This window comes from Miniopterus schreibersii, assembly GCF_964146895.1.
Source record: "Miniopterus schreibersii genome assembly, chromosome: 16".
In the NCBI taxonomy this organism is placed as follows: Eukaryota; Metazoa; Chordata; class Mammalia; order Chiroptera; family Miniopteridae; genus Miniopterus; species Miniopterus schreibersii.
This window is the reverse complement of record NC_138116.1, coordinates 35,254,071-35,279,736: the sequence shown is the minus strand read 5'-3', so window position 1 is coordinate 35,279,736 and position 25,666 is coordinate 35,254,071. Positions and strand designations below refer to the sequence as shown.

The window sequence follows — 25,666 nt, the reverse complement described above, 5'->3', positions numbered from 1 at the left end:
GGGTGGGCCGGGCCGGGGGCGGTCCAGTGACGCTTAACGAACACGTGGTCAGGACAAAAGGCGCCGGAGTGCTTAAGGGACCCGTTACGGTGAGAGAGTCCGGACACTTTCGCTCTGGGTAGCACCGATATCTAAGGAACTGCCTCTTCGTTTCAAATCATAGACATTTTTAACTACATTTACAACTACAGAACTGACACAACACACTCCTTGCAAACTTAAAAAGATAAATCTAGTAGTATTGGGATGATATATAAGGCATCGAACACTATTCTACATGGTTGGCAGGGAAGTAAATTGATGCAACCTTTCTAGATGGCATCTTGCTAGTTCCCAAGGCAGTCTCTTTCATCGACACTTATTCATTCAACAGATAGTTATTGAGCACCTTTTAAGGTGCCAGGCACTGTTCTAAGTGATGATGATGAAAGAGTGAAGAAGACAATAACCCTCTAGACAGAAGAGATAGTCAACAAATAAGAAAATAAATATATAAATTTTGGATAGTTCTATGAGTTATTACCAAAAAATGAGCATGATAATGTGCTAGATGATGACGTGGATTGGAGTGGGGACTTCTTAAAAAGAAAGCCCTCTCAGCCCGGCCAGCGTGGCTCAGTGGTTGAGCGTGGACCCATGAACCAGGAGATCAGTGCTGGATTCCAGGTCAGAGCACATGCCCGGGTTGTGGGCTTGATCCCCAGTAGGGGGCGTTCAGGAGGCAACCAATCAATGACTCCCTCTAATCATTGGTGTTTCTCTCTCTACCTCTCCCTTGCTCTCTCTGAAATAAATTTTTTAAAAACACATTTTTTTTAAAAAAGGAAGCCCTCTCTGAGGATGGCAAGATGATTTCATTCATACAGAATCAAAGGAAAGTTTCTCTAAGCAGAAGCAGCAGCATGTGCAAAGGCTCTGAGGTAGAAATGGGCTTGCTGGAGGATAGAAAGAAGGCTAGTTTGGCTCAAGGAGAGGGGAAAAGAGGAAGAGTAATTGATACATGTGGCATGTGTTAAGGTCGGAGAGGTGAGTATGGATCAGATCATGTGGATTCTAGTAGGCTGAGGTGAAAAGATCAGATTTCATTCATGCCATATTTGGAAGCCACTGAAGGGCTTTAAGCAGGGAGTGACAAGAACTCACCTTTGAAAAGACCCCTCTGATGGCTGTGTGGAGAAGGGACTTAGAGGGCCAAGAGTGAAGCAAGGAGAGCAACAAAGAAGCCATTGTGGCCCAGCAAGTGTGGCTCAATGGTTGAGCATTGACCCATGGAACAGGAGGTCACAGTTCAATTCCCGGTCAGGGCACATACCCAGGTTTTTCTCACCTAGAATAGAGTATATATCTCTTCCATATTTTTTGGCCTTTAGATCTTTCTAAAGTTGTCTTTCTATTAGTATGTTTTAATAAAGTAGTTTTCATCCCGTGCAGACCACTTTACCTTTCAGTTCCAAAAGCACTTTAGATATGTAGCAATAAAGATCTTATTACCTTCTGGTCAGGACCATTTGACAAAAGTAATTGATAAGTCTAAAAGAAGTGTTTAAATCTTGAAAGAGGTGAAGAGTGAGCTTAGAAGGTGGTGATAGAACTGAGGGGAAGGGAGGTGGCAGCTGGTGGGCAAGGCCTGTGTTTGAACATTAAAGATGATCTCAGAAACTGTCTTGTGTGTGTATTACTTTTTGTTGCATACAGAAGTGGAAGGGGGTGTGAAGTTGGTTCATTTGAGGAAAATAAGGGGAGTATGGAAAAATAGATGGAAGAATAAATACTGTAACTTCTTAAAACCAAAATGCCAGTCATCCATCACCCCCCCCCCCCCGCAAGTCCAGTCATTTTGCCCTCAAAATGACTCTTCAGCCTGACTCCTCTTCTTCCTTCCACTTTGTGGTTCATCATCTCCCCTTGACTAGTTTTAGTCTACAACAGCCTTCCCTCCACCCTCCACATTGCCCAGAATTATATTCGTAAAATGGAAATATCATGCTACTCCTTTACTTTAAAAACCACTGCTGGATCCATGTGCCCACCAGAGAAGCACGTCTCATTCCTTTTTACCTGCTATACAAAATCCTTCACTCTGCCCCAGTCTTCCTCCTCAGCCTTATCTCTCATGTTGTCTTACCCCCAGAAACACTCCATAACAGGATGTCCCTTGCCTTTGTCTATTTGAAATACCCATTCTCAACTTCTGCCCACCATTCAGAAAGATTGTGCCCTCAAATGTCCCCTCCTCTGGACAGCCTCCACTCCCTCCACCCCCACCCCAGCAAAATGCTTATAGTTGCTTTGTCTTCTGAGTTATAACTCCATTATAGCATTCCTGGGATCATACTTATTTATGTGTTTCTTCAAGTATACTAGGAAGGCAGGGGCCATGTTAATTCATGTCTGTGTCCCCATCGCCCTAACATAGTGACTGGCACAAAATAGGCATGGATGGATAGATGGAAGAATGTTAGCTGCAATGAGTGGATGGAGGAGATGAGTAGTCAGAGAAATTAGGCAGGGTAATCCTGCAAAGATCAAAGACGGACACCAGGGGGAGTTGGCACACCACAATAAGGCGGGAGGGCTGGCCAAGAAAGCTGCAAGCACTGGGGTGAGCGGTACGCACCAAAGCAAGCATCCCTCAACTGAAACCGCTCACCCACGAGTGCATCCCCCTACTCGCCAGGCTTGAGCTCGTTCTACAGTCCCCACCACCACCCCTTCCCGTCGCCTCCACCCCTACTGAGAAAGCAAACAAAGGGGAGGGGACCCCTGCAAGGTTCTGGATGCAGGGAGCCAATCAGAGGGCTCTAATCTCCCGGAAGGCGGGCGCCTTCTTTTAAGGGGGCCCAATCAGTTCCTTAGGAGGGGGTGAGGAGGGGCGGAGAGATGGGCGGGAAGAGCAAGGAGTGTGGAGGGATGCCCCCGGAGGGACAGGATGGGGAGGGGGCGGGGGCGGAGCCAATCACTGCGAGTGTCCGTGAGGGGAGGGCGGGCTGCGCGGCAGCGCGCGCGGTTGGGGCTGACGCATCTGGCCGCGGTTCCCCGGGATCCGTGGTGGGGCGGGGATAAAGGGGGCCTGGAGGGGAGGGGGAAGAGGAGAAAGAGCCTCGGGCGCGCGTGCGCAGCGGCGTGGGGAGGAGCAGGGACCAGGCAGCGGACTGGGCGGCTGCGAGCGAGCCGTGAACCCGGCGGGCGGCGGGCGCTCGCGCACCATGGGGGAGAAACCCGGGACTAGGTAAGGGAGGTGGCGCCACGCGGCGGGACGTGGGCGGCTGTTTCGGTCGGGTGCCGGGATGGTCTCCAGACAAGGACACCGGGGAGAGAATCGGGAGCCGGACGCCTGGGTCCCTGGGGGGCAGCCATCTGGGGCCGCACGCCTAGGTCCTCGAGAAGAATGAGAGGATGCATGCCAGGGTCCCTGCAGAAAGCGAGTGCTGAAGGGGATCAGGAAACCGGCGTCTGGGTTCATGCAGGGATGTGGGGGCCGGGCGACTGGGTTCTCCCGTGCAGGCTGCGATGCAGGGGCGGAGGAAGGAAGAACAGGTAGCCGGTCCCGAGGGGTCGGTTATGGGAAGGCTAGATGCCGGAAAGGGGATCCCCCATACACTCGTGCTTAGCCACTAGAAAGCCTCCTATTCAGTGCCCCACAGGCAGTGGGGCTGCCCCCACCTGTCCCAAGGGCCGAGTAGCTCCGCTTCCAAACTTATGTCTTCCCCGGGGTTGCTAGGAGCAACAACCTCATCTTAAGAGAGCAGAGTGCGGGGCAACTCTCCCGAGTCTGGGCCTTACCCCTCTTCCCGCGGGTGAGGGGAGGAGGTATCTGCCCTAAGCACGCCATCCACTCCCCGGATGTTTTATGTGCAATCGAGGCTCCTTCCTTACACTGGCACCCCGAGTTCTCTTTTTTGGTCTCTAGCACAATCCACTTCCTGTTGTGACCCAACACCCCCAAGGGGACAGTAGGTGAATGCCAGAGTCCCTGGGGAGCAGGAGCAAAAGAGGAAAAGGTTGGGGCTGTATGCCTCTCTCCAGAGGGGATCAGGAATGGGGGCCAGGTCCTGAACTGTCACTTGTTCTGCAAAACATTATCATATCAGCCCCACTACTCCCCACCCATAGAGTAGGAGAACCCAGGTTTCTGAGTATCAAGTCTACCAGCATTGGAGAGAAATGTCAGAGAAAGGATTGGTGTCCTGGATTTGGGGTTAAACGACCCAGAGAAAAGGGAAGCCACTGACTTGACGGAGGCCACCTTTTTCCGTTATGTGATTCAGGGAGGGGGAAGGATGGACCAAAGGGAGATTGCTGACTTGGCACAATTCCTCCCATCATATTCTGGGCCACAGGAAATGAAGAGAATAGCAGGAAGTGTAATGGGGCATCTGCTTCTGTGCCCCCCCCTCCCTGGTCACCCTCACACTCGGCCTCCTTGGCCAGCCTCAGTATACACATGCTGCTTCTCCCTAGTCTGGCAGGAGTTTGGCTGGGTTAGGATCCAGAGGGCAGGTGCCCTGCAGCTGCTCCAGGGCAATTACCACAAACTGACACTCCAGTTGGCCAACTGACTGGATTTCCCAGCCCTCTGCCAGGGATCCTAATAGGAAGAAACACTGGAATAAAGTGGAAAACCAGAAGCAAAGGGGAGGAAGAGCTGGATGATGCCATAGCTATCAGCCCCCAATTTGGGACAAGAGGAGGGGTGCTTATTCCAGCTGCCATCATATCAATGTTTACTCTCCTTTATTGGATGGGGATACCCAGGGACCTCCATAACCTTTGCCTTTGGCCTTCTGGGAAGAAGGGGCAAGTGAAGTTGTTATAGCAGAAACAGGGGGAAGGATGGACCAGTTGGCAGGATTTTGGGGGACCCTTCCCAGAGATCACTGCTGAGGCAGAGTGGATTGGAAGTGGATTGTAAGGTGGTGCGGCAAAGAACAAGCCCTCAAGTGGCCAGAGCACTGGAGTTGCCAATACTTCTCTACTATTCCAGTAGTGGGTAGAGTCCAGGCTTAGATTGTTTCAGCAATTAGGAAGTGAACCCCTTTCAATTCAACAAACTTAATGCCAATTACAGAGGGAGGGTAGTAGAATAGTTTAGTGACTAAGAGCATGGACTCAGAGCCAGACTGCCTGTTCATCTGCCATTTACACTGTGACCTTAGGCAGAATACTTGACTTAGCCCATGCCTCAGTTTCCTCACCTATAAAATAGGAATATTGGGACCTCCATCGTTGGGTTATTAAGAGTATTAAATGAGGTAACATGAAACACTTTAAACACTGTTGTACAGTATTCACCCAGTAAATGTTAGCATCGTTGTTGTCGTATGGCTGGCATTGTGCTGGGGATGCCTAAATGAATGAGACCTCTGATGCTCCCAGTCTATCTAGTGCAGTAGACAGTACACAGCCAACTGCCCTAGCATGGTGTCACACCACAAATAAAACAAGGAGTGACAGGAACCCCAAAAGAGTGGCCAGGGTGTGGGCTTGATCCGCTTTTTAAAGGAGGTGATATCTGAGCTGGACCTTGAAAGACAAACAGGCTTTTAAGCTGCCAAGATTAGAGATGGAGAAAGTTGGAGGGTTAATGGAGTAGGATCACACTGAGGTAGTGCCTATGGTAGAAACCATTTTAGAAGCAAAGGCCGAAGTCATTACTCTTTCAAGTACTCCAGCTTTGGAGCTGGAGACCAAGGAAGATAGAAAGAGGGTTAGGTCTTTTGCAGACAATACTGCAACCTGCCCATTCAGGTCCCCCTGGGAAGAGCCAGGGTGGTTCCTGTGGCAACCAGTGGCCATCGCTGTGGAGGAGGGGAACCAGTGAGGGTGGGGGGTTGCCATGACAACCAGCTTTGAGGTGCTGCCAAGATGGGAATATTAAGGACCTGTGGTTACCTTTCTTTCTGGGAAAAAGTGGGAGGGGGTAGAGCTGGACAAAGCCCCAAAGCCGCCAGGCAGTAATCCCCGGTGAGCTCTGCTTCTCAGGCTGGGGAGGAATAAAGGGAGGGGGGGGTCCCTGCTGAGTCTGAGGGAGGCAGTGGGGTTTCCCTTTCTGTTTTGTTAGGGTCTTCAAGAAGTCGAGCCCTAACTGCAAGGTGAGTCTCCCACAGTGCTTCTCTTCCTGACCCTCCCTGGGCCCTTACAAGGCCCAGCCTGCCCTTAGAGGATCCCCAACCCCTAGCTGCCCACTTCCTGTGACAGCTAAAAGCCAACTTCCTTCCCTCCAGAAGCCCCTTGCCACAAAGGCTGCTCCGCCTGAGCCAGCCACAGGGCTGGGTGGAGACAGGCCTGGGTCCCTAAGCAAGACCGAGGAGGAGGAGCCAGAAACCCAGGCCTATAGCCCTCAGGAACCAACCCAGGGTACCTGCGGCTGGGAACAGTTAACAGCTCCCAGGCCATGGCCCATTTACCCCACAACGCCTCTCTGGCTATGACCCACGGACACACATACAATTGGTGTGCAGAGGTGTGAAAAGATATTAGGGAGGAGCTAAAAAGCCTCAAAGTTGGGTGATCTGTGAAGCCCCACCACCTTCCCCTTCTAGCCCTACTGGGAGGAAACCAGGAGAAATTCCTGGATACCCCAGCCTGGGAAGACCAGAGGCAGGACATCCCATGTGATGTTCTGATGCCCTACCGCCCTCCTACCCAATCTTCCCTGTGCCCCCTCTCCATCCTCAGCTCACTGTGTACTTGGGCAAGCGTGACTTTGTAGATCACCTGGACAAAGTGGATCCTGTAGGTAAGTGTGCCCAGAAAGGGGGATCTTGTTCCCCAAGAGAAGTTCCTGGGCCCAGGAACAGAGGAGAGGTCCTGACAGGAAATCAGCTCACGTGTCCGTTTCCTAGATGGTGTGGTGCTTGTGGACCCTGACTACTTGAAGGACCGCAAAGGTACTTGCCCCCAACTCCAGTGGTTCAAGGGGAGGTAGGGAGATGGGAAAGGAAATGGGCTGGCATTGAGGGGGGACCCAGAGAGATGGGCTGAGGCAGAAGCCAGGTGTAGGATTCAGGCAAGTCTTATGCAGCTGAGAACCAGCGGCTGCTAGGTACTTAGGGGGACTGGAAAGCGGAGCTCCTGACCACCCCACCTTTCCCTCCCTTGCCAGTGTTTGTGACCCTCACCTGCGCCTTCCGCTATGGCCGTGAAGACCTGGATGTGCTGGGCTTGTCCTTCCGCAAAGACCTGTTCATCGCCACCTACCAGGCCTTCCCTCCAATGCCCAACCCACCCCGGCCCCTCACCCGCCTGCAGGACCGGCTGCTGAGGAAGCTGGGCCAACATGCCCACCCCTTTTTTTTCACAGTGAGGATGCCTCCCTCCCTCTGCCGAGCAAGGGGTCTGGGACTGTTTGGGGTGTGAAGCACCAGTTATGGGCAGATCTGGAAAAAACAGGAGGGACCCTAGACCCACCTCCTTTCAGGGCCACCCTGCATTCAAGAAGCCCTTGCCTCTCTGCCTCCTTCCTGGGGCCTCTTCCTTTCTCCTTCCCCGTTCCCAGGACTTCTTCTCCAGCCTCTTAAATTGAGATTGGGAGGAAGACTTGGGAGCTTCCAGAGGAGCTAAAGCGTCCCCTTTCCTCTGCTGCAGATACCCCAGAATCTGCCCTGCTCTGTCACTCTGCAGCCAGGCCCAGAGGACACAGGAAAGGTACTGGAGAAAGAGTTCTGAGGGCTCATGGGGCAGAGTAGGGTCCAGCAGGCACATGAGATGGGGTTGGGCTGTCAAGAAGCCAGGATGGAATGAAGGGTAGAGTAATGATCCCAGTGGATATGGGGTGTGTATGGGATGGTCACTGCTCACATGTGACCCTGCTTCTTGCTCTTGACCTGCATGTACCTGGGTAGAAGGGCTCACCTTGCATAGCCAGGATGAAGGCTCTGCCAGGTGCCAGGCCTTGAGCAGATAGTGGAGGGCCAGGCCCTATGTTCCTCAGAACAGGATGGGGCAAGAGTCCCTGCCCAAGACTGAGGGGAAAAGGAAGGAAGGGAGTGGTGGTGGTGGTGGTGATGGTGGTGGTGGTGGCGGTGGCGGCTGAGGCGGCGGCAGGGGCCTTGTGTAAGACCTGACCTTTTTTCCCCCTCCCAAGGCCTGTGGCGTAGACTTTGAAATTCGAGCCTTCTGTGCCAAATCACTGGAAGAGAAAAGCCACAAAAGGTGAGGGAAGCCACCTCCCCTGTGGTTTGCCCATTCCATCTCAGCTCCCAGAAGCTCCAGCCCCTATGGGAGGTGGGAGTGTGTGTTTGGGTGTCTAAGGAATGACCCCTCACCCCCAGGAACTCTGTGCGGCTGGTGATCCGAAAGGTGCAGTTTGCCCCAGAGAAACCCGGCCCCCAGCCTTCAGCTGAAACCACACGCCACTTCCTCATGTCTGACCGGTCCCTGCACCTTGAAGCTTCCCTGGACAAGGAGGTGGGGTGTGAGAGGGTGATGCAGGTGCTATAGTGCAGGCCAGACCCTAGGGGGGAGGGGGTGAAGCCACCTGTCAAGATCGTGTTTTTAAAGGAGGTTGCCTTAGCTAGCTGTGGAGAGTTGCTGTGGGCTTGGGTTTAGAGGGAAGAGGCCAAGCACTGTGTTTGTGTCAGGGCACATGGATCATGGGACCTGTGAAAACAGAACCAATTAACTTGACCTTCCTCCCCTCAAAAGCTGTACTACCACGGGGAGCCCCTCAATGTCAATGTCCACGTCACCAACAACTCCACCAAGACTATCAAGAAGATCAAAGTCTCTGGTAGGAGGTGGGGGTTGGAATGGGTCGTGGGAGAGGGAGTTGCTGCACATGTGGCTTCTGACATGATCTTAGCCCAAGGACATACCCCAGTGCAGGAGATCCACCGGGGCTCAGATAATTTAGGCTGTCCCAGAATGAGATGGGGACCAGGTGTTTACTGCTACAGGGAGGGCCAGGGGGTGGGAGTGGTGTGGGCCCCAGCTGGGCCTGGCCATGTGGTCTGGAGTGGGCGGTAGTCTTCCCTCCAAGCAGAGCTGCTTGACCCCACCCCGCCCCACAGTGAGACAGTATGCCGACATCTGCCTCTTCAGCACTGCCCAGTACAAGTGTCCCGTGGCTCAGATCGAACAAGAGTGAGTATCAGAACAGCCCTGTGTCCCAAACTCAAGGGAGAAGAGTAGGCCTGGGAGAATGTGAGGTGGGGGTAGAATTCTTCCCAAACCATCTCCACTTTCAAGGGCATTCCCTCCAGTGAGGAGGCTCTGAGCCATTCATTTTCTTGAGGAGCTTGAGCCAAAAACAACTCCCTTGTGACCTGTGCCCAAAGAGAGAAGAGGCTAGTGATGGTGGGAGGAGCTGCCCCTCACCCACCCTGGCCCCTCCATAGTTTTGTTCTCTTGTCCCCACCCCCTTCAGTGACCAGATATCTCCCAGTTCCACGTTCTGCAAGGTGTACACCGTAACCCCACTGCTCAGCAACAACCGGGAGAAGCGTGGTCTTGCCCTGGATGGGAAGCTCAAGCATGAGGACACCAATCTGGCTTCCAGCACCATGTGAGGCTGGGGCTGAACGTGGGGCAGGGAGTTCTCTTACAGCCCAGGAGACATTCATTCAGTGCCAGCTGTGTGCCAGGTTCTGTCCTAGGTGCCAGGGCTCTATCAGTGACAGAAAAGACAAAAAGCCTCTTACATTCTAGGGGAGGGAGGATAGACAAATCAGATATACAGCATGTTCAGTGACCAATGTTTAGGAGAAAAGGGAGGGCAGAGAAGGGAGAGTGTGGAGAGAGGGGTAGGGTGTGTTAACGTTAACTTTGAATAGGGTGGCTGGGGAAGACATAACCCAGAGGCGAATTATGAGTGAGGACCCAAAGGAAGTAGGCGATATGGTCATGCAGGGAGAGTGTTCCAGGCAGAGACATCTATAAACAGACCCAGAAGTGAACCAGGCCGATGTGTCTGAGGAAGTTTGAGGGGGCCGGCAGGGCCACTGCAGGCCTCTATGGTGCCACTGTGCCTTTGGGCAGGAGCAGCCCTGGAGTAAGGGCTTCCCAGCATAAGGGCTGAACTTCACCCCCACTGGGGCCTTTGTGCAGGGTACATGCTGCATGACCACCCAGAGCAGGCCTGGAGGCCAGCGTGGTGAGAATGAATTACAAGGACGAGAGGAGCAGGTGGGGTTGGAGGGCTAATGGAGAGCAAGACAGTACAAGGACTTCAGCTTTTATTGTGAGAGAGATGAGAAGCCACGGGCAGGTTCTGTGCAGAGGATTGGCAGGGGGTACTTTGCTATGACCGCATAGCCTGTGCTGCTGGAGCCCTGGGGACTGGTGTGAGTTTGTGATCCTGCTCAGGGTCCCGATGGGAGCCCTAAGGGTGGGCTAAGGTGCAGGACGATGGGCCATGATCCAGCTCCTCCCCCCAATTGCAGAGTGAAAGAGGGTGCCAACAAGGAGGTGCTGGGGATCCTGGTGTCGTACAGGGTCAAGGTGAAGCTGGTGGTGTCTCGCGGTGGGTGAGTGTGTTGGGGCAGCCTGGGGTGGGGCTTGAAGTGGTTTCCTCTAGCTCTGCCTTGTCATCATCTCTTTATGCTGCCCCTCTCCCTCTCCAGGGATGTGTCAGTGGAGCTGCCTTTTGTTCTTATGCACCCCAAGCCCCATGACCACATTAGCCTCCCCAGACCCCAGTCAGGTAAGCATGCCACCCACACCAAGCCCCCAAAGGGAGGGCCTGAAGCCAGGCCAGTGGAGAAAAGCTGGTCTTTCCAGCACCTACCCACCTATCCACTTTCCTCCTCCCTCAGCTGCTCCTGAAACAGATGCCCCTGTGGACACCAACCTCATTGAATTTGACACCAAGTAAGAGCCTCATCCCCTCCCTTCCAGCCTTTGGCTCTTAGACAAAGATTCCTGTAACGTTCAAATCTACCCTCTACCCCCATTTTTTTTCTCTTTTCGGGGAGGGATGGTTGAGTCATCAAATCAGCTGCCCCTTCTTTGTCCCTTCCTGCAAATATCTGCAGTCCCATTGCCGCTCTAACTCCTCGGTCTCTGGAGGGGAGTGGGAGGTTGAGAAGAGGGTCTGAAGCCCTCACCTCACCCCTCCTTTCCACCACCAAGCTATGCCACAGATGACGACATCGTATTTGAGGACTTTGCCCGGCTTCGGCTGAAGGGGATGAAGGACGAGGACTATGACGACCAGTTCTGCTAGGAAGCGGGCTGGAGAAGGGAGTGGATGATGCTGGGAGGTAGGGGCCAGCCCCAGACCCCCACTGTCCTGGGGTGGGTCCTAGCCTCTTTTCCCTTTCCCTCCATCCAGCAGCTTCCTCAGCCAACCCCTTCCCCCTCCCTCTCTCATCCCCACCAGATACGCACTGGACCCATCTCTTGTTGAAAACGGGCATTAATTTTTTGACTTCGGCTGTGCTTCCCCAACCCCCCAATGGGTGGCAAGCTGTGTTCATACCTAAATTTTTCAGAGGGGGACGCTGAAAAGAGGAGCGATAGTAGGAAAAGAGGGGAGAGAGAACTGCACATTCAACCTCACCCCAACATTTCCTCTTGTCACTATCTGCCTCCCATTCCTTCAAGCCGAGGCCCTTTGCAGGGGCAAAGCCACTTCTTTGTTTCTGAGCATAAAGAATAAACTTTTTAATAGGCATGAGTGTATGTGTTTTCTATGTAGCATTTGAGGACTGTGCTCATCCATGAGTCTGTTAGCTTGTGGGTGAGGACCTAATCTCTCCTCTGTTCCTATGTGGCACCTGGCCCACAGGCTGTCAACTAATGTTTATTGAATGACTGGGCTGTACCTGTGTTCCAAGGTAAACATCGAAACTTAATTGGGCCCGGCCGGGCGTGGCTCAGCGGTTGAGCATCGACCTAGGATCCAGGCGATCGGGGTTCGATTCCCGGTCAGGCACATGCCCGGGTTGCAGGCTTAAGGCAGCCGATCAATGACTCTCTCATCATTGATGTTTCTATCTCTCCCTCTCCTTTCCTCTCTCTGAAATCAATAAAGATATATTAAAAAAAAAAACTTAATTGGGCAGTCCAAATTCAGGGGCACAGTTTGGAAAAAGCCACAAAGTTTAGACTCTTCCTTGTTGCGGCCCACACACATGACCGCATGGTGACCTGTTCTGACCTAGTGTATTCGTTTCCACAGCTCCTATGGTTACTCAAGCAGTCCATTCCTGGGGCTCAGTGGGACCACAGCTGCAGCCTCACCAGACAGAAGTCACACGTCTCTGGAGCCTGGTACTCACATTTGAACACAGAAGCCAAGGCTTTAGGCTGCCAAAGAGAGTCATGCTGCCGTAAGCAAGTCCAAGTAGCTACATCCAACTATTGCCCTTCTAAGGTTCATCAGAGACTCCCTGAGGCTTGTCCAAAGCCCCAGGCTGAGCTAGAAGGAGTTAGTAACGCTCCACTGACATTCCTCACCTCCACCACCCACTCCCACTCCTATAGCCCAAATTTTCTCTCCTTTTCCTTTTTAAGGCTCATTCATTCCATGAAGAATCTTGATTTTAAGTCCCTTTTATGTGCCAGACATAGTATAGGGACATAGCAGTGACCAAACCAAACATTAAATCGTTCTCTTATTATTTAATTGCAATATCTGTGCTCCAAAGGAGAAGTACAGGAGCTATAAGAACACATGACAGGAAGTTCTGACCTAGGTTGGGGTTTAGGGAAGATTTTCCCGGAGGAAGTGACCTCTGAGCAGAGAACTGAAACATCAAAAGGAGTTCCAGCATTCCAGGCAATAACATCACCACATGTGAAGGCAGAAAGGGACAGCTCACTTCAGGGACTGAAAGGCCAGAGGGAATGTGACAAAGGCAGCCACAGGCAAAGAAGCTCCAGATGAAGCTGGTAAGGCAGATGGGACAGCCCATACAAGCCTATTACGGCTCATGACATCTAATTAAATCATTACCCACAGGCTTTAAGCGCTGCCAAAATGCCAATGACCTTGCTTACCCCTCCACAGTTGCAGCCTATCCTGCACTCCCTGGTCTTTGTCACATGGAAGAACAGCCAGCATCTTTCTGACTCCCATGAACCTGCTCCTTGACCTCTGAGCTCTTGGCCCATGGATCTCAAACTTTTTCAGGTGGATCAGAATCCTCTGAAATACAAGATAAAGACAAAGTTTCCCAGAATCTACCTCCCCAAATGAAATCTGGATTTTGAATTAGCACACACTTTGAAAAACAATGCCTTTTTTCGTTTAGCTTTTTGTTCTTAAGAAAGTAAAAACATACTTTTTTTTTTTAATTTAAACAGTAAACAGTGAAAAGAAGGCTCCCTCCTGCCTCTGGTTCCAGCCTGCAATTTCTCATTCCCAGAGGAAACCACTATCACTAGTTCTGTGATTATTCTCCCAAAGATATTATGCAAACTCAGTCTTCCACATATGGCTATATTTCCCCCTTATTTGAAATACAGATAGTAGCATACTATGAACATTCTTCTACACCTTACTTTTTCCTTTTAATACTGTAGCTAGGAGAGCATTCCTTTAACAATGCATATAGCTCTACCTCATTGTTTTAAAGAGCTGCATAGTTTTCCATTGCCTAGATGTCATTTATTTTTACCAGTTGCCTATCAACGGACATGAAGGATGTCCTTTCTTGCAAATTCAAACAGTATTACAATAATTATCCTTGAAGATATGTCCTTTTGCCCGTGTAAAGTATATCTGTAGAGCAAATTCTTAAAAGCAGAGTTGGTGGGTTAAAGACAGCATCTTTTTTATTGCTGCCAATCAAACAGGTGACATGTGACATCATCCTAGTTTCAATTTGCATTTGTTTAGGAGCGAGGATGAACGGATTTACTGAGTTGATGTTGTCAACCGATGGTCATTAGTGCCAGTTCAGTGCCAACAGGAATCCCCAATTTGGAATGCAGTAAAAAAGGAAATTTTATTCAGTGCAAAAGAGCTCAATTGTGATAGAACACACAGCTGTGAAAATGGCATGACTATGAGGTGGCCCTGGGCCAGGCGACCCTGGGGCTAGACAGCTTTGCTTTGCTCCTCACTGATCTGCTCCACTCTGCTCCAAGGAGACATCTTCAGTGTTTCAGCTCCAGCCAGGGAAACACAGTCTTCAGTGGAAAGGGAAAGTGTACTCTCAGAGGCAGCCAGAGGAGACAGAACTTACATAGACAGAAGTCCTGGCCAAGATCCCTGATTGGTCTGTCCTCATGCAGATGAGGACTCCAGATCCTCACAATTTGTCCAAAAACACTATTTGACAGAATGGAGCTGCTCTGATTGGTTGGTGAAGCTGTTTGGGGGAGGGGGGTAGCTGTACAGCTTCAATTGGATGGGGAATGCTTCAGTTCTATTGGCTGAAATACGATTCCAGGAACTCCTTTATAAGGACTGACTCAGACAGCCCAATACAGTACAGGCAGGCAGTTCAGTGCAGGCAACAGGTCAGTGCAGGATTCTCCCTGAAATGCAGTTTGCATGCAGGGTTCTGGTGTACAAACAGCTGCTAGGCTCTGGGGAGGTTTTTGTTTTTGTTTTAATTTGAGCCCAGTTAGCCATCAGGAGCCCTTCTTAGTAGGTATTTTCTTTCTCAGGATCCACAATGTTAGCTTCTTAATGTACTTACTCTAAGAGCTCTTTCTATAGTAAAGAAATTAGCCCTCTGTCGTAAATTTTGCAAATATTTTTCCTACTTTGTTGTCTTTTGAATTTGTTTCTAGTTCTTTTTTCTTTTCACTGAGGTCAAATTCATATAACATAGAGTTAGCCATTTTAAAGTGTACAATTCAATGGCATTTAGTATATTTACAATGTGGTGCAACCATTACTTCTAGTTTCAAAGTGTTTTATTTCTGGTATTTTTAATAATTTGCAAGTTTTTTATTTTAACGTAGTCTATTATAATCATGTTTTATATGGCTTCTTTTTTTGTTGTTTTTTGGTCACAAAGCTCTTGACCCTTCTGTTTCCTCCTAATTTCACACCTCCTTTTCTTTCCACTCCACACTAAGTTCAAGATCATCGTATCAGCCACGATCTCATCAGTACCCTCAAATCTTGCTCCTTTCACAATACTTGCTCTCAAACTCGCCATTGGCTCTGTTGACCATTACCCTGCCATTCTCCACTCCAACACTGGAGTGCTGAGCGCTGCCGGAGAAAAATCACACGATACTTACTCATTCATTAAGCAAATATTTTTAAACATGTCCTAGGTGCCAATACTGTGCTGGGTACGAATTTGGGGCCACAACAAACTTACAAAATCTGACCTCAGTTGGGCCCTCAATATCTGACAACCCTTTGTCTCATTCCATGTCCTTGGTCACCTCCCTCTCCTGGTCCCATCTTACTAATTTTCCAAACCTTCCTCATGTTCATAGTGACTTCTGTTTTTCACAGAGATTAAACTATAAGGGATGAACAATTTCAACTTCCTACCTACCAACAAACATTGACATCTATACCAATTCTCCTAGACAACCAAGGTTAAAATGCCTTCTCCAGTTCAAAGCTAATCCCTCCACCTGTACTCAGATCACTCCCCTCTCACTCCCCTCTATTCAACCTCTGCCTCTCTCTACTGGTTCTTCCTCCATGGTAATAAATTCATGCAAGTCTCTTCCACTAAAGAAAGGAAGGGAGAAAGGGAGGGAGGGGTGAAGGAAGGTAGGAGGGAGAAAGGAAGGAAACCAAAGAAACAACACTTCTCCACCCTTCTCGTTCATGTAAAATGTATCTCTATTTCCTCTCTCGCTTTTTATATTTATTGTTTTTATTTTCAAAGTTACATATGCACATACTTTAAGGCCTCAGATAGGACTACAAGGCCTATTACAATAAAGAGTAGACCCTTCCCTCTCCAATTTCCTTCTTGGGGCAACTACTTCCACCTCCTGTAGATGTTTCTTTTGGTATTTCCCTCCATATCTCTAAACAACATGTTCATTAATTTTTCTTTTTAAGCACCATACTGGGTTCCCTCCATGTAAGATGAAAACTGAGCTCCCTTTCTTCCCTCTGCCCCCTCCATGGATCACTTTCCATCCTGCCCCTGCATCCCACACTCCCAAGAGAATTATATCAGTTGGGGTTAGATCAATATTCATTATTTACATTAGTATGCTTATTCTGACTTTACTGTGCATACAGATCACCCAGGGATCTTCAAGCACAGATACTGATTCAGTAGGTCTGTGGTGGGGCCTGAGATACTGCATTTCTAACAAGATTCTAGGTGATGCTAGTTCTGCTGGCCTGCAAAGCACACTTTGCAGTATAAGACCCTAAAGGATCACAGAGCTCCACTGCTAGCCTTGGTCTCTATATGATTTGTGGAGCACACTGCACTGTTCTTTGAGGAAAAAATAAGTTCTGTTTTGTTGAATCACTGCATTTTTAGCCTTCACCCTAGCAGAGCGGGAATACAGAATTCCAGATTTGAAATCACTTTCCCCCAAAATGCTGAAGGCATGATCCACTGTCTTCTAGTCTGGAGTGTTACTACTGAAGCCCAGTGCCATTCTAATTGCCTATCCTTAGCAAGCAGTCTGTTTTCTCTCTGGAAGCTTTTGCAAGACCTTTATATATATATAAATATTGATTTCAGAGACAGGAAGGGAGAGGGGGAGAGAGAAATAGAAACATCAATGATGAGAGAGTCGTCATTGATTGGCTGCTTCCTGCATGTCCCCCACTGGGGATCGAGCCCACAACCCAGGCATGTGCCCAGACTGGGAATCGATCTGAGATCTCCTGGATCCTAGGTTGATGCTCAACCGCTGAGCCACGCCCAGCTGGGCTGCAAGACCTTTTTGCGTCTAGTGTTCTGATAGTTCATGATGTACCTTGATGCTGGGCACCTGATGGGCCCTTTTCATCTGGAAACACAAGTCCTTTTTTAATCTTCATTCTCTCTGATCTCTAAGCCCCCTGATCTGATTCTCTAATTTTCCTTTCCCCCGCCACCTATATGCCATCTACTTAGTTTTGCCTTACTTGCTGGGAGAGTTCCTCAATTTCTCTTTAAACCCTTTTGCTAGATTTTTCATTCCTTCCCTTGTGGTTTTACTTTTCAAGTCTGTTTTCTTAGATTCAATCCTTTATTATAGTATCTCTTATGTAAAAGTATCAATAGTTCTCTTTTTCCTTAAGTTTTCCTTTACATTGTCTAAAGTCTTATTTTATTATTTTTTCCTGTTTATTTTGGTCTCTGCCTTTCATGTTTGAAAGTTTCTTCAAGTATCTAGAAATTCTCTGTCTGCTCATATGTAAGGGTGAGATGCTAAGAAGTTGACTAGAAGATCTATGGACATAGTTGGGACTTGCCAACTGTGGGTTTCACCATGGGGTGATCTGGCTAACTGCTTTGTAGGAAGACCCCTGATGTTAATACTCTGAGGTCTTTTCTCTCACTTTTCTCTCACTTCCAGGCTCTGATCTGGTTGGCAGTGTTCAAAAAACCACCACTCAGTATATAAACTTTCACTTCTCTATTTTCAATACCACTGTCCCAGGTACCCTGCATGCTGAAGAATCTGTTTTCCATCTCCAACAAAGAAGCCTCCAGTAATATGATAGGTTGGGCGTGAACAGCTACCCAGATATAGGGGTAAAGGAGGAGATGGGAGGGGTCTAATTACTTCAAAGAATCCTCCTAACTTTAGTACCACCTACACCCCAGCTGTACATGCCGCCACTACTTCAAGGATACATCAAGTTGCTTCTAAACTTTCTTCACTGCCGGCTTACCTGCCACTTCATTGCTAAATTAGTTGCCACTTATCCTTCTGTTCTCCAGTTTCTATCTGAAGTTTTGCTATCAATTCCTCTTTCTTTTTGACCCCTTTATAAAATCCCTTATTGTTATTTTATTGGGCTCTACAAATGGAGAAGTTAACTGCTAGATCCCTCAAGGGTAACTGAAAGTCTCCATTCATTCACTAGCCCTATTGCAAACTGGCTTCATTCTCAATCTTCCATAAGCTGTCAACATCGATCTTTCCAAAAGGGTAAATCTGTCATAACACACTTCTCTAAAATCCTTCGAAGGTCCCAAATGCCTTCAGAATGAAGTCCAAATTACTTGGCTTGCAAACCTTTTCCTCATCTGTCTCCCCTCACTCCAGTCACATCTAACCGCCACCACACTCCATTCACTCCAAACTGAATCCCTCCCTTGCTGTCCTTCAAATGTGCTGGGCCCCTTCAAGCACCACGCGCCTGCCTATACCCGTTCCTTTTTCCTCCTCCACCTGGTACACCCCGGGCATCTCTCAAACAAAAAGCCTACCCCACGCTCGCGGGAGAGTCCACCTCATTCGTCTTTGTAGCCCAGAGCCCACCACGTAATAGAAAAACAGTAAGGGAAAGGGAGAAAGGCTGAAGTAAGCCAGCCTCTGAGAATCTATTGATAGTCGGTGTTTCAGTTGGGCTCCTGTTCAGGAGGAAGCGCTGGGGCCAATAACGTAACACTCACCAAGTCAAGCTTTTCTCAGGCCCCAAGAAATGGCGGAGCCGGGTGGGCACACAGACAGGCTCCATGGCTGTGTAGGCTGCAAGAATACCCCAGAACTCCCACCATCATCACCTAGCACCAGCAGACGGTCAATAAACTCTTACAGAAGAAATTAACTATAGACCACAAGACAGCGTCGCGAAGGCGGACGGCTCAAAACCGCCCCTGGGTACGAAGGTTGCGCTGCTGCGTCTGGTACTGGCTGCCCAGTGGCGGTGGCGCAGGCCTGGGCATGCGCAGAACTCCCTGGGCGTTGCTGTTCGGCGGGTGAACCGAGAAAGGCGAGGCTGCGCTGAGCATCCTGGGAGTCGTAGTGCCGGCTAGAGAGCGCTCTGCGCGCGGGCGCAGACCAACCGTCCCTTCCGGGTTCCGGCGTCGCGTTTCGCAAAAGGAGAAAATCCTGTGGGTTTCCAGAGTGACGATGGCTACCTACAGCCTGGCAAACGAGCGACTACGAGCTTTGGAAGACATCGAACGGGAAATTGGCGCCATCCTTCAGAATGCAGGTTAGGGATACGAGAGCGAGCCTGAGCCGCGTGCCCACGCGCCAGCCCGAGATCAGAAGCGGAGTCGGGGACGGAACCTGGGTGCTAGCGCTGCGCGTGCGGGGTTGAGGGGCTGGCCCTTGGGCGGGGCCGTACCCGCGGTCTCTGAGCAGCCCTCCCCTCCCTCTGCCCCGGCAGGTACTGTAATCCTGGAACTTTCCAAGGAAAAAACCAATGAGCGGCTGCTGGACCGGCAAGCGGCGGCTTTCACGGCGTCGGTGCAACACGTGGAGGCGGAGCTGTCGGCTCAGATCCGCTACCTAACCCAGGTGGGTGGGGGGTGGGAGGTGCAGTGTGCCCACCCAGCTCTCTGCCTTAGCCTTAACCTTAGCCTTAGCCTTCAGAGGGCCCAGGCAGAGCCTTGGCCTCGGGAACCAGGCAGGACCTGGCCGGCCAAGCCGGCACCAGGCCGGATGACGTTGGCAGCACCCCTCCATTCCAGGACCGGTTTCTTCCTCTCTAAAAAGACAATTAAAGGCGGCCATGCCTATTCACTGGGTTTCATCCCATGAGCCACTAGATGAGGAAGTCGTGGGAGAAGACCTGTAAACAATCCCAAAACCACGGGACTTTGCCCCTAGAAACTTCACCTGACCTCAGGGGCATGAAACCCCAGATAGCTACTTCCTGAGAAAAGGCACAGGATTGAGAGGGTTCTGAAGTCATTACAATAGCAGCCACTATTTACCAAATTTTTACAATGTGCCAGACACTGCATGATCTTATTTAACTGTACTACTCTAGGAATTAGTTATTTGCACCCCCATTTTCCAGATGAGGTTATCAGAAGTTAAGTGGTTTGCCCTAGGTCATCCAGCTATCCTGTGTCATAATGGATTCAAACTCAGGGAAGAAATGAGACAAGAGACCTGATGCCTTGTTGGGGAGATGGATAAGGGAGGAGTTGCCTTGTTTACCTATTGAAATGTCCTCTAGGTGGCCACAGGGCAGCCCCATGAGGGCTCCAGCTATTCTTCAAGGAAGGACTGTCAAATGGCACTAAAGCGAGTGGACTATGCTCGCCTCAAGATCAGTGATGTGGCCCGCACCTGTGAGCAGATGCTGGAAAACTAAGCCAGGTAGACGGAGAGACAGCTTGGAGGGAGATCACCACCTGCACCCAGGGACAGAACCTGGAGACCTGTAGGATGAGGAACACAGGCTGCCATGCGTGTCCTGCTGGTCAGAATACATGAGGACAAAGAGACAAAAGGTGGGAATGAAGAAACTTAAATACCAAGCCTGCCCACAATTCTAGGCCTGCTCGTCCAGCAGGGTGCTCCTGCTCTGCACTTCACAAAAGTACTGACAAACTCCAACAGGAGATGGAAAGTCAGACACCCAACCCACTTCCTCATATACTTCATGTCTTTGTCCAGGCTTCCACAGACTTGGACCAGTGAAGACACATTCTTTTTCATTTGAAAAGATGAAACAGGAACTAAGGGTTTTAATAATAAAAACAATAACTAAAAACAATGAACTCAGATGATCACTGGGGCAAGTGTCAGTCACACAAGGGAATTAGGAAGTAAAACCAGCCTGTATGGCGACTGCTGAGGGAAGGTGGGAAAGCCCAGGCCTTAAGTTGGGGTCAGGGAGGAAGCAGGAGAAGGCTGAATTTGGTGTAGTATGAAGAGAGACTTTGGGGAGGGGGGCACCATCAGCAGAGAAGCTGAAGCCAGGAGTCCTGGTAAAGGGGCAAGGGCATGAGGCCAATGTATACAGAAAGAAGAGTCAATAATTACAAAAATAATTTTTAGTAAAAAAACATACATTTAGGATTTGTCTGGAATTTTACCCAGTGTAAAGACGGGGGGCGGGGGGGGTGAAAGCAAAAGAAAGGTCTAAGGGCGGGGGCAGTGGCTGGTTAAACAACAAATACTTGCGAAGTGCCTCCATATGTCAGAGAGGCTGTTCTAGTGCGTTAGATGTATCTGGTGTGGAATAAATCACAGTTTCGACTCTCACAGGCTTCCATTCTTAGCCCAAGTGTTGGGAGTCTGGTGCCACAGGTATATATTAAAGCACCGAATCTGGAAAAGATAAATCAAGAGATGAGCTCTGAAATCAAGGGAAGTTGGGGTGGGGGAGTGATAGCGAGTCAGACTCCAAAATGTTCAACCATACCACCTGGTACATAGTAGGAACTTTAAATAAAGATTTGTGAATTAAATGGATGGCTCCCACCTTCCACCCCTTCATCTCCCACTAGCCTGCTCTAGCTGCCATCTTCTTGATGTTTCTCCAAGCACTGCCTGGCTTTGCAGGCCAAGCATTGGTCCCTGGGTCCTTGGTGGCTTCCCTCCCTCCCCATTCTGTAGTATGACTAACTCCTCTCGTGACTTATGGTCCATGGTGCAGATAGTCTTCATATTTGTCTGCCTGGGTGGGTCCAGCTATCCAGGCTACTGGGGTCAGGATCCCTACCAAGGAGACTGGTCCCTAATGGAGGGGTTCAGAGGTCCAGTTTACCTTGAGAGTACTGCAGTGACTGCTTACGTCTCCTCTTACACAGCACATAGAGGAGGACTCCAGTCAGGATGAAGACAATGACCAAGAGGGACAGCACTGGCACCACGACAGATGTAGGACCCACATTTTCTTCCAACTGCTTCTGGTTCTCCCCAGCCTCAGGCTCAGCCTCCAGACTGTGGCCCACAGAGGAAGTAGTGGTTTCATGTGCGTGGGTGAGCTTTTTGTCCAAGTTCAATGTTCCTACTGGAAGGGTAGGCTGCTGAGTAGACTGCAGGATGGGTGGCAGGTACGTCTGAGAAGGGATGCCTGTGACTGCAGGTGCCCTTTCTGTGGACTCAGGAACCTGGGTGCTGGGGGGAGGTAAATGCCCCTGGTGGGCCACTCTCCCAGAGTTATCAAATCCACATTCTGCAGAGGTGAGAAGTGAGAAATCAGGGTTATGAGGGGACAGGGTGAAGAAGTAGAGGGAAGGGTAGTGGGTCAAGGAGAACATCAAGGGAACAGCTGAAGACCAGGAGAAAAAGGCAGGGGGAGAGGTGAAAGGTGGAGGAGAACTGAGCCAACTACAACATGAAACCACTGGGACAAGCATGCATTCTGAACTGGGAAGTCATGAGACCTGGGTTGGGACCCTGGCTCTGCTACAGAGTAGCTGCTGGACATGCGCCTGTCTCTTAACCTCTTAGGGACTCATTTGTTTCAGCTGTAAAGTAGGGATAATTGTAGTACCAAAGGCCAGAGAAATGGGAGGGTTAAATGAATTAATGTAGGCCTATGGAGCTCAAAGGGCAGTAAGCTTACTACAACTTTAGGTGGGATGTGAAAAACACTTCGCATTTTAATGGTTGTGTATTTATTTTAGGAAAAAATACACCCAGAGCATTAAATTGTGACTTCACAGATATTATTGCTGGAGGGCAAGTTACTATTTAAGTTTTTCAAAAGTGCCTGGCCGGGCGTGGCTCAGCGATTGAGCATCGACCTAGGATCCAGGAGATCAGGGTTCAATTCCTGGTCAGGGCACATGCCCAGGTTGCCGGCTAGGCAGCCGATCAATGACGCTCTCATCATTGATGCTTCTGTCTCTCTCGCCCTCCTTTCCTCTCTCTGAAATCAATAAAAATATGTTTTAAAAAAATAAAAACAAAAGTGGCTAGTGGCCCAGCCGGTGTGGCCCAGTTGGTTGAGCTTCATCCCAGGCACCAAGAGGTTTCGAGTTTCTATTCCTGGTCAGGGCACATTCCCCAGTTTCGGCTCAGTCCCCACTAGGGGGTGTGCAGGAGGCAGCTGATCAGTGATGTTTCTATCTCTCCCTATCCCTTCTTCTCTCTGAAATCAATAAAAACTTATTTTAAAGTGACTTGTGTACACTTAAGATTTGTTAATTTCATTATGTGTAAATTCTACCTCAAAAGAAAAAGGAACAATAAAATATTGGATTCTACTTAATATATGCATGCTGAAATGTTTGGGGGTGAAGTATACTCATGCCTGCAACTTACTTGGAAATGAATCAAAAAATAAAGTGGATTGATGATAGAGGATGGATAGGCAGATGGATATGCAATAAAGCAAGTATAGTTAAAATGCTGCAAACATTGTAAAATATAAAATATACTTGTTTTTTATGTACATATATAGAATATGTAAAATATAAACATGAAAATCAAAAATTGTAGAATCTAGGTGGTGGGTGTATGGATGTTTACAATTCTTTCAACTTTCATGTACTGCATGTCTTTAAATTTCCATAAAATAGCCCTGGACGGTTTGGCCCGTGGACTGAAGGGTCCTGGGTTCAATTCCTGCCAAGGGCACATACCTTGGTTGCAGGCTCCATCCCCAGCCCCTATCGGCATGTGTGAGAGGCAACCAAACCATGTGTCTCTCCTCACGTTGATGTTTCTCTCTCTCTCCCTCCCACTCTCTCTGAAAAGCAATAGAAAAAATATCCTCAGGTGAGGATTACATTTCCATAAAATAATGGAAAACAAAAATAGTGTCCTGATGTCAAGGAAAATATTAAGTAATAGCACAGTGTGAACTAGCAAAAAATCATGGAAGTGGTGGTGCATGATGTTCGGTAAACAGGGACTTAAGTGAAAATACTTTCTTTGGCCAGCATCAGAATAGGAATGTGAGGTATCAGAGGGGAAAGGTCTGAGGCCAAGAAAATTGTAAGGTGGAGGCACTGAGCCCTGGAGACAGAGCCTGGAGGGGAGGGGGAAAGCTCTCACCTCTTCGTTCAAAGCAGCTGATCAAGTCAATCACCCATGGGTCTTTGCTGCCCCCACATACCGTCAGGTAAAGTAGGCGGAACCTTAGGAGGAACAACCTGGTCTTAGCTTCAACAGGGGGCCCTCCCTCCCTTTTCCCAGCTCTTTCCTCATTCCAAAGACATGAGGTCACCGCCACTAACAGCCACCCCTTTCTGCTGGAGCTGGGGATTTCCCAGGAAGGTGAACAGGAAGGTGAAGGTGTGGAGAATTGAGGCAAAGTAACCCAGAGAAGGGTTAGGGCCTCGGAGGAGGAGTTCAAGTTTGACCAGAGAGGGTCCTGGAAGCACCTGGCGAGGGGGGATTGCACTGCCTTCCCAGGGGTGGCTGAGATTACCTGACCAAGGGAGTACAGCGGTCAAAGGCTTTCAGTAGTTTTTGGAAACGTCCTATGGCTTGAACCGTTGGAGGGGAGTCAGAAAAAAATATTTTATCACAGCGACAACTTCCAGCGCTGCTGCCCTCGTTGCAATCGCCTGAGCGGGACAGAGGTGGTCAAGCCCAGGTTCCCAGTCCGAGGCGCTCTGCCCGCTGTTCCTTACTCCCCAGCCCACTGTCCCACTGCGGCCTCTCCCCTGGCCCGGGTCTGCTCGCCAGGCTCAACCCACACATCACACCCCCAGACACTCATCGTCTCTCCTGTACCCAGGTGTCGGCAGCCTGACCCCAGCTCCAGGCAGCCGGCCCTCCCCTGCCCGGGCTGCCTTGGGGATCCTGGCACGCCTGGCTTCCCACTTATTCAACTCAATTCCGAGGCCTTAGCGTATATCTCCTCCCCCACACACACACCCCGCCACCCGCTCCCCTGGATTGGGGGATCTGCGCCCCAGCCCGGCCCCTGACGAACCTGGCAGAATCAGCTGCGCTAGCAGGGGTAGGAGCGCGAGGAACTGGGGTCCCCAGCTGCACCTCATCTCGGGGCCGCCTGGCCCCGTCCGGCTCCCCGACAGGCTCCGGAGAGTGACGTTCAGCTGGTTTCTCTGAGGCTTTCGCGTCCTTGACCCGCTCCGCCCGAGATCCTGGGCGAGTCAGAGGCCGTGGGCGCCCAATCCCCGCGCGAGGCGGCAGTGCCCACCTTCCCTCCCGGCGCGCGGCGGCGCGAACCGACAGCGCGGTCAGTACCGTCGCCCCGCGCGGCCTCCAGCCGCCCGCGGGTGGGAAACCCCCGGAGCGCCCGCGCCCCGGCACTGGGGCCTTCGTCGTGGGGTTGGCCGGGAATGTCTGAAGAAAGAGAAAGAAAACCTGGGCTGTGAGCGCGGCGGGGCAGCGGGGCTGGCACCTGGCGGGGGCGCTCGGGGAGGCTCCTGGATGCCAGCTCCGCCCGGCCGCGCACCTACCCCAGGTCAGCCCTCGGGCACTGCGACTGGAGAGAGGCTTCACCCGCCGCCGCCTCCTCCAAAGCGCTTTCACTTCCCTGGAGGGGACCCTGCCCCGGCCGGATCCTGTGACGCAGCCGGGGTGATGCGCACAGGAAAGTCCGCGGGACTCGAGGAACACAAGCTGCCAACTCGTGAGGAGCGGCCCACGGGCTCCGCAGCCCTGACGTCACCACCGCCCGCACCCGAGGTATTTACCTTCGAAAAGTGGTGGCGGCTGCAGGTACCGGAGTAGAGGAACGGCCGGAGAGGCTAGGTCTACTGGGGCGCACCGCCAAACCGATCCAAGCCCAAGGGATGCTCCTGTTCCCTCCTCCCACACCCCACCGACGGATCCAAAATTCTTCCCTCCTTGCCAAACCCTCCCCAATAGGTTAAGCCCTCCCTTATCTCTATCCTAACTCAAACCTCGCTTTTGAGGGTTTGAGCCTCAAGTACCAACTTCCCCCTGAGTACATCTTTAACCCAATGGCCCACTTTCCCGTCTAGCCCCCATTCTCAACCCGGAT

General features: G+C 50.5%; 4 protein-coding genes across 10 annotated transcripts in view; 2 read left to right on the top strand and 2 right to left on the bottom strand.

The window, feature by feature from the left end:
• Positions 1-18,676, bottom strand: part of PELP1 (proline, glutamate and leucine rich protein 1) — a 49,145-nt gene extending 30,469 nt beyond the window's left edge. Inside the window, exon 1 of the mRNA XM_081115982.1 lies at positions 18,444-18,676. The gene's annotated coding sequence lies outside the window, so the exon portion shown is untranslated. The remainder of the gene's footprint in view (positions 1-18,443) is intronic.
• On the top strand, positions 2,978-14,881 carry ARRB2 (arrestin beta 2). Of its 5 annotated transcripts, none has more exons than XM_081115984.1 (16): positions 2,978-3,229; positions 6,062-6,092; positions 6,679-6,739; positions 6,846-6,890; positions 7,106-7,302; positions 7,588-7,647; positions 8,087-8,154; positions 8,274-8,409; positions 8,647-8,731; positions 9,012-9,084; positions 9,368-9,505; positions 10,383-10,466; positions 10,563-10,642; positions 10,755-10,809; positions 11,071-11,201; positions 11,321-11,612. In XM_081115984.1, the coding sequence occupies exons 1-15, from the start codon at positions 3,207-3,209 to the stop codon at positions 11,162-11,164; spliced, it is 1,230 nt and encodes a 409-aa protein (XP_080972110.1). In that variant the 5' UTR covers positions 2,978-3,206; the 3' UTR covers positions 11,165-11,201; positions 11,321-11,612. The 5 variants fall into 5 exon arrangements, with proteins under 5 accessions (XP_080972110.1, XP_080972112.1, XP_080972111.1 ...); XM_081115985.1 differs by lacking the exon at positions 11,321-11,612 and adding an exon at positions 12,122-14,881 and having other exon boundaries at positions 2,986-3,229; XM_081115987.1 differs by having other exon boundaries at positions 3,121-3,229; positions 6,036-6,092.
• Positions 18,677-18,845: 169 nt separating the features above from the next.
• MED11 (mediator complex subunit 11) lies at positions 18,846-22,865 on the top strand. The gene is made up of 3 exons (XM_081115810.1): positions 18,846-18,988; positions 19,166-19,296; positions 19,964-22,865. The coding sequence occupies exons 1-3, from the start codon at positions 18,904-18,906 to the stop codon at positions 20,099-20,101; spliced, it is 354 nt and encodes a 117-aa protein (XP_080971936.1). The 5' UTR covers positions 18,846-18,903; the 3' UTR covers positions 20,102-22,865.
• On the bottom strand, positions 20,446-25,449 carry CXCL16 (C-X-C motif chemokine ligand 16; the record flags this gene model as incomplete). 3 transcript variants are annotated; one of them, XM_081115808.1, is made up of 6 exons in its annotated part: positions 25,356-25,449; positions 24,629-25,002; positions 24,119-24,257; positions 23,743-23,825; positions 21,503-21,913; positions 20,446-21,063 (listed from the first exon to the last, which is right to left on the bottom strand). In XM_081115808.1, the coding sequence occupies exons 2-6, from the start codon at positions 24,693-24,695 to the stop codon at positions 21,050-21,052; spliced, it is 714 nt and encodes a 237-aa protein (XP_080971934.1). In that variant the 5' UTR covers positions 24,696-25,002; positions 25,356-25,449. The 3 variants fall into 3 exon arrangements, with proteins under 3 accessions (XP_080971934.1, XP_080971933.1, XP_080971932.1); XM_081115807.1 differs by lacking the exon at positions 25,356-25,449 and adding an exon at positions 25,119-25,322; XM_081115806.1 differs by lacking the exons at positions 20,446-21,063; positions 25,356-25,449 and adding an exon at positions 25,119-25,298 and having other exon boundaries at positions 21,486-21,913.
• Between the last annotated feature and the right edge of the window lie 217 nt (positions 25,450-25,666).